The sequence below is a fragment of the Cajanus cajan genome, chromosome 2 (genome assembly GCF_000230855.2).
Source record: "Cajanus cajan strain Asha chromosome 2, NIPB_CcT2T_4, whole genome shotgun sequence".
NCBI lineage: Eukaryota > Viridiplantae > Streptophyta > Magnoliopsida > Fabales > Fabaceae > Cajanus > Cajanus cajan.
In genome coordinates this window covers 66,733,968-66,746,876 of record NC_138518.1, presented here as the reverse complement: position 1 = coordinate 66,746,876, position 12,909 = coordinate 66,733,968, and the positions used below count along the sequence as shown (strand labels likewise).

The 12,909-nt window shown below is 33.6% G+C and overlaps 2 protein-coding genes across 3 annotated transcripts; one reads left to right on the top strand and one right to left on the bottom strand.

The window, feature by feature from the left end:
* Nucleotides 1–129: 129 nt before the first annotated feature.
* LOC109799396 (ethylene-responsive transcription factor ERN3) lies at nt 130–9,195 on the top strand. Its single transcript, XM_083068761.1, has one exon. The coding sequence runs from the start codon at nt 6,069–6,071 to the stop codon at nt 6,804–6,806; it is 738 nt and encodes a 245-aa protein (XP_082924887.1). The 5' UTR covers nt 130–6,068; the 3' UTR covers nt 6,807–9,195.
* Nucleotides 9,196–10,345: 1,150 nt separating this feature from the next.
* LOC109799618 (tubulin alpha-5 chain) lies at nt 10,346–12,452 on the bottom strand. 2 transcript variants are annotated; one of them, XM_083068760.1, is made up of 4 exons: nt 11,966–12,452; nt 11,182–11,890; nt 10,799–10,919; nt 10,346–10,713 (listed from the first exon to the last, which is right to left on the bottom strand). In XM_083068760.1, the coding sequence occupies exons 1-4, from the start codon at nt 12,291–12,293 to the stop codon at nt 10,489–10,491; spliced, it is 1,383 nt and encodes a 460-aa protein (XP_082924886.1). In that variant the 5' UTR covers nt 12,294–12,452; the 3' UTR covers nt 10,346–10,488. The 2 variants fall into 2 exon arrangements, with proteins under 2 accessions (XP_082924886.1, XP_020215803.1); XM_020360214.3 differs by having other exon boundaries at nt 10,346–10,919; nt 11,966–12,443.
* Between the last annotated feature and the right edge of the window lie 457 nt (nt 12,453–12,909).

Sequence of the window (12,909 nt, the reverse complement as noted above, 5' to 3'; positions counted from 1 at the left end):
TTTAGGGGAGGGAAAATATGATTTGTATGTATGGGATGCCCTTAATCTCGGTCTTCCAACATTTTTGTATAGCCGCGTTTGTAAGATTTGGATCCTCGTGTAAAGAAATTGATGAAGCAAAAGGTGTGGGTCTATCCACCCGTGATTTCAAACTAATTTTTTAGTTGCTTTAATTCAGCATCAAGGGTTTCTTTATCGCATGAAAGTATCCAAACCCGTGATAGTGGGCTTTGATTGATGCTATCAGAACGGGGAAAGTTAAGCCAAGATGGTCGGGGACATTAGCATTGATAATTCAGTTGGGCATTTAAAAGGGAGCATTATCGCTTGGAAGTAAAGTAACATGTTTGTATACATTGGAAGTTACGTTGATGAGTCATGGGAAGAAAAGTTAATTACGTATTTGATTTGTGTAGTCTTAGTTTGGTCGCTATTGTTTATCGGCCATAGGACATAAATACAAGATAGACTACATTTATACAGCTGGGTTAAATATTTGGAGGGAGTCTCATCTAGCTATTTGTGACAGGAATCCTAATGGGGCATTAGTAAGAAGGTTTATTTTATTTCAACACTTTCTAGTATATTAACTGTTATTGTTTTTACTTCTCTTTTTTTTTTCTTCTTATATTAAGAAATTATACAAATACAACCCTGTTTCGGTCAGTACAGAAGTTAAACATCTTTATAAAGTGTAATGAGACTACGGACCAATGAGAGAGAGAAAGCTCGCTTATTACGTTGCTCATACATGAAACATGTAATAATCGTGTCAGCTTATATATATAAATTTTTCTTCATATATAATATTTTCTACTGTTTCATCCTCACATTTCGTAGCATAATAAGGAAGACTAATAGGTAATGTCAAATGTGTACGCACTCTTCCAACCTTCATTCTTTTGCAAATTTACTCCTAGGGCTTACGATTTATTCAATCACACTTGTTATGGTTGATTATTAGATGAAAACAGATGTCAAGATGTACCTAACTTTTTGCGCTGTATATTACTTTTTAAATAATTTTTGTATACACATATAGGTAGGGATGCTCATAGTTATGGATAATTTGTGCACTCAAACCAACTCAACCATTTCTGATTAAATTTCTTTATGTTCGGGTAGAACCTTTTCATGTATAAGTTACGTAATAAATTTTGTTTTTTTTTTAATTCGTGAACCCAAAGCACTAATGTAACTTATTTTAAATTTATTATTTATATATATCTTTTAAAATAACAGTACATATGACAAAACACTCTTGAGTAGTAAATACGAGGAAAATAATTTAGAAAACTGATTGAGTTAACGACTTTTTTAAAAAAGAAAAAGAGCATAATATGTAAATAAAATATAGAAACTTGATTAACTTCGAATTCCACGAAAATCAAAATCTCATCTACAAAAAAAAATGGATTATATAAAGATCGAGATTAATAAACATCTCACTTCTTACAAATACATGTCCTTTTTTTTTACAAAAGAGAGAATTGATAGTTAATGATCAATCTTTAAACTGTTTATTGATATACACTATACAGTAACTTCAGAGTCATTACTTGTTGGCTTATTATTACTCATTGAATGCATAGAAGCATCAACATCATTCTAGAGACAAGAAGAAGTGATATCAGATACTGATAATCATCATAGGTTAATTACAAACACTGGTATGTGAAATTCTGTGTAGTGGGATAAACATAAGCATAATTAGTGGCAAGAGCAGTGGTATGAGAAACAACTTGAAGAGTTGATCTATATTGAAAATGTGTTTTTATATGTTGTCAAAGTAGTTTTGATTTTTAGTTTGAATAAGTTAATTAATTATTTGATAAAAATATGTTATTGTGTTGTTTAGAGTTACATTATTTCCTTGTTTTGTTGCTTTTCTTTATCTTAACACTAAAACCAACAATTGGTATCAAGAGTCTTTCTTCTTAAGGGATGACTTAGATTGTGAACCTATCATATAAACTCCAAAAAAACTAGAATGAATATGCAAACTAAAAACTTAGTTGTTGCACCTCCGGTTTTCAATGGAGAAAATTACCAAATTTGAGAACTTAAGATGCAATCCTGTTTAGAAGTTATAGATCTTTAGGAAGTTGTGTCAAACAACCCTACAATTTGTCAAATTAAAATTCATAAAGAATAAAAGCAAAGGAAAGCAAAGATCAAAGCGTGTTCATTCAATGTTGTATCACAAAGGTTTTTCACTAAAATCATGGTGATGAAGTCAACTAAAAAGATATGGGATTTTCTCAAAAAGGAATATGAAGAAGATGAGAGGGTCAAAGGGATGAAAGCTCTCAACTTGATCAAGGAGTTTGAAATGCAAATCGAGTTAGATTGTTTGGCCCAAAGTTTGAATACTCTATAATTATCCAAAAAATTCTATTTACAGTTCCTGAAAGATTTGAGTCCACAATCTTTTCTTTAGAGACTTCTAAAGATTTGACAATTATTTTCTTGGTAGAAGTGTTGAGTGCTTTACAAGTTCAAGAGCAAAGAAGACTCATGAGACAAGAAAGCACAATTGAAGGATCTTTGTAGGCAAAATTGTAGATCAATCAAAGAACAAAATAAAAGAAGAAAAGGAGTGAAGATCATGAAGAAAGTTCAGAAGATAGATCAAGATATCTACCATGTCGACACTAGGGAAAGAAAGGTTATCCTCCATTTAGATGTTGGAGAAGACTTGATGCTAAGTGTAGTGAGTGTAATCAAATTGGGCATGAAATTTTTATATGCAAAAACAAGAATCAACCACATGGTGAAAAGGCAAAGGCTGCCAAATCAAGAGGAGGAGGATGACTTGTTTGTTGCCACATGTTTTTCTAGCATGGAATCAAATTAGAAATTGGCTTATTGACAGTACTTGCACTAATCACATGACAAACAATAAAAATCTATCCAAGGAACTAAGCAATGCAAGCACATCAAAGGTTCGGGTTGGAAATCACAAGTACATTATTGTGAATGGAAAAGGAACAGTAGCAATCTCAACCTACTCAAATACAAAATTCATTTTTGATGCATTGTATGTTCCTGAAAATAATCAAAATTTGTTGAGTGCTGGACATCTAGTTGAGAAAGGTTATAAAGTGTTTTTTGAAAACAAAAGTTACTTGATTAAAGATGAAACTGACAAAGATATTTTCAAAGCAAAAATGAGAGGTAAAAGTTTTGCTTTAAATGTATTGGAGGAGGAGCTACTGCAAATTGTTTTTCCAGTAAAAGAGAATACCATTGGATTATGGAACAACAAGCAAGGTGCTAAAGAAGAATAAGTTAGTTTTGAAATACCAGTTCCCAAGTCCTAGAGTGGTAACGTTGAAGAAAAATTGGTAACAACAAAGGAATAAATTCAGTTGGCTAAAGAGGAAGCAAGTAACTAAAGGCAAAAGTATGATATCACCATCAAAGAATGCTTTAGAGAAAGTAACAATTATGCAGGAGTGCACAAACAAGCAGGTGTAGTTAAGGGAAAATGCTTTAAGAAATTTTTTTTCTAAAACTTTAGCTAGAAAAGAAGATGAAATAAAGGAGAAAATTGCAAAAATTGAGCATGGTGAGAGATGTTTAAAAATTCTTAATTTAGATTTGAAGGCTGCTAAATCAAAGATATGAGATGATACAAAAATATTGTCAACAAGGTTTGAAATTAAAAAGTTGACTAAAAAATTGAAAGTTGAAAGTTCTAAGGCTCAATCATATGAGAAGGAAGCAATATTATTTCGATATAACTCTTCAACAACGAAAAATTGGAGTGCTAATGACTTCACAAAGTCATTCTAAATCAATGAGTTAAATTTTGAAGGATAAAGATAGGAGGTTGCAGCCTCCAAGGCAAAGAGGAATGTTGAAAATGTGTTTTTAAATGTTGTCAAAGTAGTTTTGATTTTTAGTTTGAACAAGTCAATTAGTTATATGATAAAAATATTTTATTTGTGTTGTTAGTAGATCAATTAGTTTAAGTTATTATCAAAAACTCACAAAATCATGAAGTATGATTTTTTATTCGGTTATTTCAATATATTTAAATATAAGTCATATTCAATAAAATAAGGTACGTTTTACATTAAAAAATTTAGTTACATTATTTCGTTACTCTATTTTTTTTTCCCTATCCTAAGAATAAAACCAACAAGAGAAGTCATGCTTGAAATAACATGACTCAATAGTATAACTTGTGCGATGACAATGAGTGGGTCACATTTATGTGTCTTGAATTAAATTTGTCTTTACTCTTTTGATATGGGTAACCTCTACTTATTATCAACTAAACAAAATTAACATATTCCATTTTACTAGCTAATATTCCCTCTCACTCTCTCCCCACATATTGTCAATAGTAATGATTTTTCTTCGACTAAAGATAATGCACTTTCATACACAAATTGTATAATTTATTTATAAAGAGAAATTACAATGACAATAATAAAGTTTGAACTTAAAACATTATACATATTATATAACCTTTCAACATGATCCTAGTGGTTCAACAAATTTCATAACTATATTGTTAATTAAAAAATAAAAATTGTAACTACTCTTTAAAAATAGCAATTAAGATTTTAATAATTACATTATCTATTATACTTGTATATATTTTTCTTATATTATAACTAATTATTTTTTAATCAATGAATGCAATTGCACTTTATTCTTTATATTGCATTTCTTATTTTAAAGGAATTAAATAAAGCCTTGATTTTCTGCACATGATTGCCAAATTTGAAGAATTTTTTTTTTTGGCTTTGTATTCATTATTTAAAAATGTGATTATTTATTAAATACTTATTATTTATTTGTTTTTCCTATGAGGAAATGGCTCATTGGCTTTGTATGAATTATTTTTTCTTAACTTTTTCATTCAACTTAAATTTTAATGCGTTGTGGGTTTGAGCAGCTTAAGCTACAAAAATGCTATTTCCAAATTTATGTCTTATCCGGTTGTACACCCATTAACCAAAATCAAAATTTTGACAGCACCTTTCTAATAATCATTACGACAGCTTTTGATGCTCCAACTCCAACCAGTAATGAGACATCATATGTGACCACCAATTGGCTTGCGCGGGACAGGATCATATACACAAAATCCCACTATTCAAGATTCAATTAAACACAGCTTCGTGGAGGTTCCACTTCAAATACTCGTTACTGTTCAGTGTTCACTCTGTTTTTTATCACAAAAAAAAAAAAAAAAAAAAAACTCTGCTGGATGAAAACTCATGATTAAGGAGAACTCACAAAATGGATAGCATTTCATTCATTCATAAAAATTATGATGACGGAAAAGGAAGACAAAATGTAATATTTGAGTTTTATATTTTAAGTCCCAAAAAACATCGATTTTTTTAGTCTGATCAAATTATGTCTTAAATACAGGTTTAATCCAATAAACCAAGTAAATGCTCGAAAAAACTGAACTTATTTAGGTTTGGGCATTATTTATGTAGCCCAAAAGTTGAATTTTTCTTTTGGCCTATTTTAATATAGCTCAACAACCAGCATAGGATTCGCATAACTCGTTTTGTCAAACCCTCTAAATTAAGGAAAATGTTTTGTAAGAAGTGAAGAAACGGAAAAACATTGAGACAAAACAAAAATTGAAAACTTGTGAGAGGCTCTGCAATAGAGTGTGACATGTCACATTCCACGACTGTGAAATGTAAGTGGTGTGATTTTAAAGGTTTACAAAACGTACAATTACCTTTTCTGTTGTTTCTATAAAATAAGCCCACATGTACAAAAATCTATAGGATCAACTCTCAAGAGAGAGCATATTAAAATTGAGGCCTGAAAGACAACATTTTATGTAAGTGGTGATCACGAATTAGGCTTTGTCCAATTTGGTTGACCAAGGTACGAGGATTTGAGTGATTTGCACGAGGGCATGACGTGAGAACAACCACTACAACTACAAGCCAAATACATTTTGAGCCAAGATTTCAGATATTAGAAAAAAGAAACAAGAACCAAAATACGAGCTTTCCACTAACTGAAATTTAACCTATGATATTTTTCTAAGCCTCACATCACATCTATCTATATATATCTTTATGTTATGCCTAAACTTGCAAATTGCACTTGTATCAATGGTTATGGAATATCAAGACCAAAAGGCCAAGGAAGGAAGATTCTATGAGAAACTCAAGATCAAGAACAAGCCAAAGTTTGTTGGAGTGAGACAAAGGGCTTCAGGGAAATGGGCAGCAGAAATCAAAGACACATCAAAGAAGATTAGGATGTGGCTTGGAACTTATCAAACTGCTGAAGAAGCTGCTCGAGCCTATGATGAAGCTGCATGCCTCCTTCGAGGTTCAAACACTCGCACCAACTTTTCTACTCATGAATATGCCAATGCTACAAACTCTCCTATATATCTCAAACTCAGAAACCTCCTTGATCGAAAAGCCATGCCAAATCAAGTTCAAATTCAAAACAATTCCCCTATGATAAGTGCCACTTTCCAAGGTGCACCTAGTGGTAGTACTAGTACCATGAATAACATCATGGTCATGGAAGATAACTTTGCTAGTAGTAGTGAAGGTAAGTCTTTGCTTTTGCTTCAGAATCAAGTCTCTGATGATAACATGTGTGGATTTGATATGAATATGTTCAACTGTTCAATGGGAATCACATCAAATATGTCGCACTTTGATTATTCATGGCCATTAGCCCAACAAAGGAGTAACGAATTACCAATAGCAAAAGATGGTTTGAATGAGTGGCATGTGGAGGATACATATGAATATGATGTCAATTATCCTCTGTCACACTTTTTTTGCTTCACTTGATAATTGATATCTGTGTTTTTCTCTCTTCTTTATACACGTGAGAATGAGGGTTCTGAAAAATTAATCATGCTTTCTAGTTGCACAGACTTGGCTGTACTCAGTATATTCTTTAGTTTGTATAATATTTATTTATTACCTTGTTTTCATGTCATTTTCCCTGAGAGGGTAAATCAAGACAAGAGTAATGAATTTTTACACTCACCAGTCACCACTCTTTCACCAATAAGTATGAAGATTTTTGGTATCATGGTACAAGTTGTAGCTCTGCCCCGAATGGAACAATTATGTTCATCTACTCAAAGTAAACTCATTGGACATACTGCAAGCAAGAATGTATGGTGATCACACACAGAGCCAGGCTTAAAGAAGGGGAAAACTTCTTTTCCATTTCTTTCCCACTCCTTTTCTTTAGTTACTATGATTTTGGAAAAATAAATGATATGAAAATGATACACATGTATTTAATAAATATTAAATTTTATATAAATTATTCATAATTATAACGGAGTACATATTTAGAAAATTTATTTACTTAAAAAATAAACATTTTATAATTCAAGTTGATATATGCATTAACCATACATTTTTAATGTTACTCAATTATCATATATGATAACGGTGCTAACAATCATTGGAAAAGAATTTATTTTTGTTAAAAAAAATAGATGAAGAATGTTATATTGTTTGATTAAGACAAAAAAAATAATAAAATAAATAAAAATAAATGTGTCTATCTATGAGTGTGCCTGTTTATGTTTGTGTGTGATAGAATGAAAAAATATTTATTAATTTCTCATAATTCAATATATCAATTCTTTATAATTAAGTTTGCACTATTAGTAACTGTTAATAAATAAGTTTAGATCAATTTACAATATAAGGATATCAATTCCTTTTGTGTTAAATTCTTAAATCAATTTATAATCGACTAAATATAAAAAGAACAAAATGTAAACCGTATATAGCCTTTAAGATTAAACAATATATTATAAATATAAAAAAAAACATTAAAAGGAAAAACCAATGATACTCAAATATTTTATCTGAAAAAAAAATTATCTGTGATAAAAAAAATGAAAGAAAATTATTTTTTGTCTTAAAATAGAAAATTTTCATTAATTATATTTACAAGACTAAAGAAAGAATAGAATATTTATTTTAAAAAAAGATAAATAATACTAAGATATTATCATTTTCACAATAAAATTGCCTTAATAAAATTAATAATTCTAGTACAAATACTAAAGAAAATACTAAAAAAATAATAATACTAAGATATTTTTTCACATATTTTCATCCTCACAAGTCAACCCGTCTCAACTGTACATAAGAAAATGCGCACGCATTCGTTTAACCTTCATTTTTTTTCACAACTGTACCTCTAGGCTTTATCATTTATCGTATCAAATCCCTCTCCAAAATCATTATGGTTGTGCATAATTAGATGAACATGGATGTTAAGCTGTAACAATTTTTTTGTGTGTTATGTAACACCTTTAAAATAATTTCTGTACACAGGTGCATCATTTCCATGGTTCACTAAGTGCAATATCTGTATTGGTTGGTGTTCAATCATGTATAAAATAATGTTTAATTATTAGCGCTTCACTTATAGAGGATAAGTATTGGACCTCCTCGAGAGTCTTCGAAAGTAGTTATTTTAGAACAGGTGATTGTACCCACTAAAAATGCTTCGATATTTAAGTTATTGAGTGTTCAGAACTATATGTAATTTCTCAGATTGATCTGTCTTCTGAAGATGAAAAGTAAAAATATAAATAGAAGAAGATATGTTGTTAAAGAAAACAAATTTTTTTTCTTATTTTATCCTCAGAAGATATGTTAATGAAAAAATAAAATAAAATAAAATAAAATAGAAAGTATATTTATTTTTAAGAAAGTGGACACTAAAAAGTAATATGCGAACATAATAGATGAATAAATAAACAAATGCTTTGTTTAGAAACCAAGGCTTGACTAGGGTCCCTAATCGCAACTAATTAAAATCCAGCGGCTTATGATCAAGATGAACAAAGACTACATCCATGTCGATGAGGTGTCTGGAATGGTTCCAGTTACTCAGTGAAAAAGAAGTTTGAAATTCGAGTCTTTGGTGGAGCTAAACATAACCCCACTTCCCTCGGGGATAGGACCCACGATTACTAAGCATGATTGAGCATGGTCCCACGGCTTTTTTTTTTTTTGAATAATTCATCATACCATAATAATTTTGTTCAAGGATCAAATAACCGTTCCAAATGCATATTGACTTGCAGAACATCTGCAGTAATTCTCTCTTTAATTTTTATGCCGTGGAATGGGGCGTTGGGGGCCCCTTGAGCTTGACCTTTTATATATCGTCAATAATATCAACTCTCAACTTTTTAACTCTACCGACAACTTCATGCTATTTACAAAATTGAGTTTAGATTATCTTGATGTGATTTTATGTTAATCTTAGTTAAAATTTAATTTTAAAAGAAGTGATTCATATATATATATATATGTATACTGTTATCACTCAATATAAATTTTTCAATCAAAATTAGTCTGCTTCAGTAACATGGTTTTGCGATCTTACAGTTTGAGAAAGACATTTGAGGGATGTTTCAAACAGAAAAATATCAAACCAACCACATTAACGAGTATTAAGCATAGTTCTTTAGTTCCCAACAATGTTTATTACTTGTTTCGACTAAGGAGGCGTCTAGGGCTCTTCTCCTAAGTCCAGTCTCCAAGCCAGATCATTTAAGAGTGTAAAGTATAAGTTATTCTATTAAGTCTAGGATTTGGTGTTTTATACCTATTCCTTGTGAATCTCATAATCCCGTCGGTTTCGTGATTCTTATAATGCATGCTAGGCTAAAGTTCTCATGTGTAAGTCCCCAGTAAAACTATATCGAAAATCAACCGTCTATGGGTGGTAACCCAAACGTATCTATGAGTGATAACCCAAACTCGTCCCTCGGTCCCCACAATATTCCATCTCGGTATTTCATTCGGTCAAATGTCAGCATAATCCCAGGACGGTACACTACTAAACCACCTTTACTAAACACAGATTCTAATCAAACCCATGTATTAGGTATTGGAGAAGTAAACAAAAATATCAAAGCTTAACTTTCTAATGCAATTTCCCACATTTAGGCCAAACCAAAGGCAGATTCGTACTTTCCATTTCAGGCCTCCGTTAAAAGCTTTAAGTCCATTCTAAAAGTTATGGTTCCCTCAATACGACATTATGAATTTGTAATTTGATACATCAGTATTCGGACTTCCTATTTTTTAGCAATATTTTTTTTCAGATAGATTTGCTTGCAGTAAATTTTATTTGATCCTCGCCCGACTCGACAAGCTTTGGCACTTGCATCAAACTTTTTCTAACTATACAGCAATTATAATAAACTTAGAATGAATGCACAACAAACGAAGGGCACAAAAATCTTACCACATCAATGCCCAAAATGAAGCGAGTGGCAAAAGGACATACCAAGGATGCGTTTAGCACGGTTAATATTGAGATAATGAAAACATAAATCTGGTAGAAATTGCGGGCATAAACATAAGAAAATCAACTTTTGAAATGGACAATTCTGAATGCATCACTGAGGCCGCAAACCACAGATCCTAAACCAACAAGTAGAACCATAATAACGATGACTTCACAGTTTGAATAATGGAACTATATCACACAGAAATAAAAACAAAAAAGGACGAACAATACGGGTGCAGGGCAATGTAACGAAGCATATACCCTTTTACTCAAAAAACAATTACAGTGACAACAAGATCTTCCATCATCAATAATCCTCTCCCTCCTCCTCATCTTCCGCTCCTTCAGCCCCAACCTCCTCATAATCCTTCTCAAGAGCAGCAAGATCTTCACGAGCCTCAGAGAACTCCCCTTCTTCCATACCCTCACCCACATACCAGTGCACAAAAGCCCTCTTGGCATACATCAGATCAAACTTGTGGTCAATACGAGAGAACACCTCAGCAACCGCAGTGTTGTTGCTGATCATGCAAACAGCCCGCTGCACCTTAGCAAGGTCACCCCCAGGAACCACAGAAGGAGGCTGGTAGTTGATCCCGCACTTAAATCCAGTTGGACACCTATCAGAACACCAAACACCCACTTCATTCACAATCTTGAGCATGCATAGAGATGAACATTTACAAAAACTGACTTTGAAGTAACATGCTTTATGATTCTAAAAGTAAACAGTAAACAAAATTCTTGACCAAATGAGATCTCCAACAACATGAAACCAAACATGCAGTAGTAGTGTCTTTGATTCGACATCCTAAATGTGGGTTCATATTATCAAGTGCGATGCGAGTAAGAGTAAACACAAGAGAAAGAGAGAAAACATACCAATCAACAAACTGAACAGTCCTTTTGGTCTTGATGGTGGCAACGGCAGCATTGACATCCTTGGGAACAACATCCCCACGGTACATCAAGCAGCAAGCCATGTACTTGCCATGTCTGGGATCACACTTGGCCATCATGCTAGCAGGCTCGAATACAGCATTGGTGATCTCGGGCACGGACAACTGCTCATGGTAGGCCTTGGCAGCAGAGATAACCGGCGCGTAGGAGGAAAGCATGAAATGGATGCGGGGGTAGGGGACAAGGTTGGTCTGAAACTCAGTGATGTCGACATTGATGGCACCGTCGAATCTGAGGGAGGTGGTAAGGGAGGAAATGATCTGGGAGATGAGGCGGTTGAGGTTGGTGTAGGTGGGTCTCTCGATGTCGAGGGATCTCCGGCAGATGTCGTAGATGGCTTCGTTGTCGAGGAGGACGGCAACGTCGGTGTGTTCGAGGAGGGAGTGGGTGGAGAGGACGCTGTTGTAGGGTTCCACCACGGCGGTTGAGACCTGAGGGGAAGGGTAAATGGTGAAGCCCAGTTTGGATTTTTTACCGTAATCCACGGAGAGACGCTCGAGCAGGAGGGAGCCGAGGCCGGAACCGGTGCCACCGCCGACGGCGTTGAAGACGAGGAAGCCCTGGAGGCCGGTGCAGTTGTCAGCGAGCTTGCGGACGCGATCAAGGCACAGATCTACGATCTCCTTGCCGACTGGAAATGGAAATTAGGGTTAGGGTTAGGTTATTGGAAAAAGAAAGGGGAATGTAGAGAGAGGGGGGAGGTAACCTGTGTAATGGCCTCGGGCGAAGTTGTTGGCGGCGTCTTCCTTGCCGGAGATGAGTTGCTCGGGGTGGAAGAGTTGGCGGTAGGTGCCGGCGCGGACCTCGTCGATGACGGTGGGTTCGAGATCGACAAAGACGGCGCGTGGGACGTGCTTGCCGGATCCGGTCTCGCTGAAGAAGGTGTTGAAGGCGTCGTGGGCTACACCGAAGGAGGAGTCAGATGGCATCATGCCGTCGGGCTGGATGCCATGTTCGAGGCAGTAGAGTTCCCAGCAGGAGTTTCCGACCTGGATCCCTGCCTGACCTATGTGAATGCTGATGATTTCTCTCATGTTGGAAGCGGAGGAGGGTTTGATAGAGAGAATAGAGAACACAAGTCACAACACACAACACACAACACTCTCAACTCTCTTCTTACTATCACACTCAATAGAGCCTTCAAAATGAGATTTGATAAATGTTTAGAATCCGGCCCTCTATCCACCTTTGCCGCCAGCCTATCAGACCCCACTACGATCCATTTCGCATCTCACATCCTCACTTACTCTTTTCTTTTTTTTAAATATCAATTATTATTATTATTATTAAAATTAATTTGTTTTCTTTTGGTAATTTACTAATTACAATTGCAAACTTATTCAAATAAATAAATAAATAAATAATATAAAATATATATTTATAAAAATGTCAATAAAAAAATGTGTTACAAATATTTTAAGACACGCAATAATTCTAACTCTAAACTTCCAAACATAAACAAATATAAAAAATAGAATCAAAAATTATTATTATTGTAATATTATTATATTTTATTTCATTATTTTATAACATGTTATAAATTGATGTTAATTTAAATTGTTTCAATTATTAGTTTAACAGGTTAATTCATAAGGTTGCAAACCAACCCAACTCATTTAGCCTATAAGGTTTAGTGGATCGAGTTAAAAT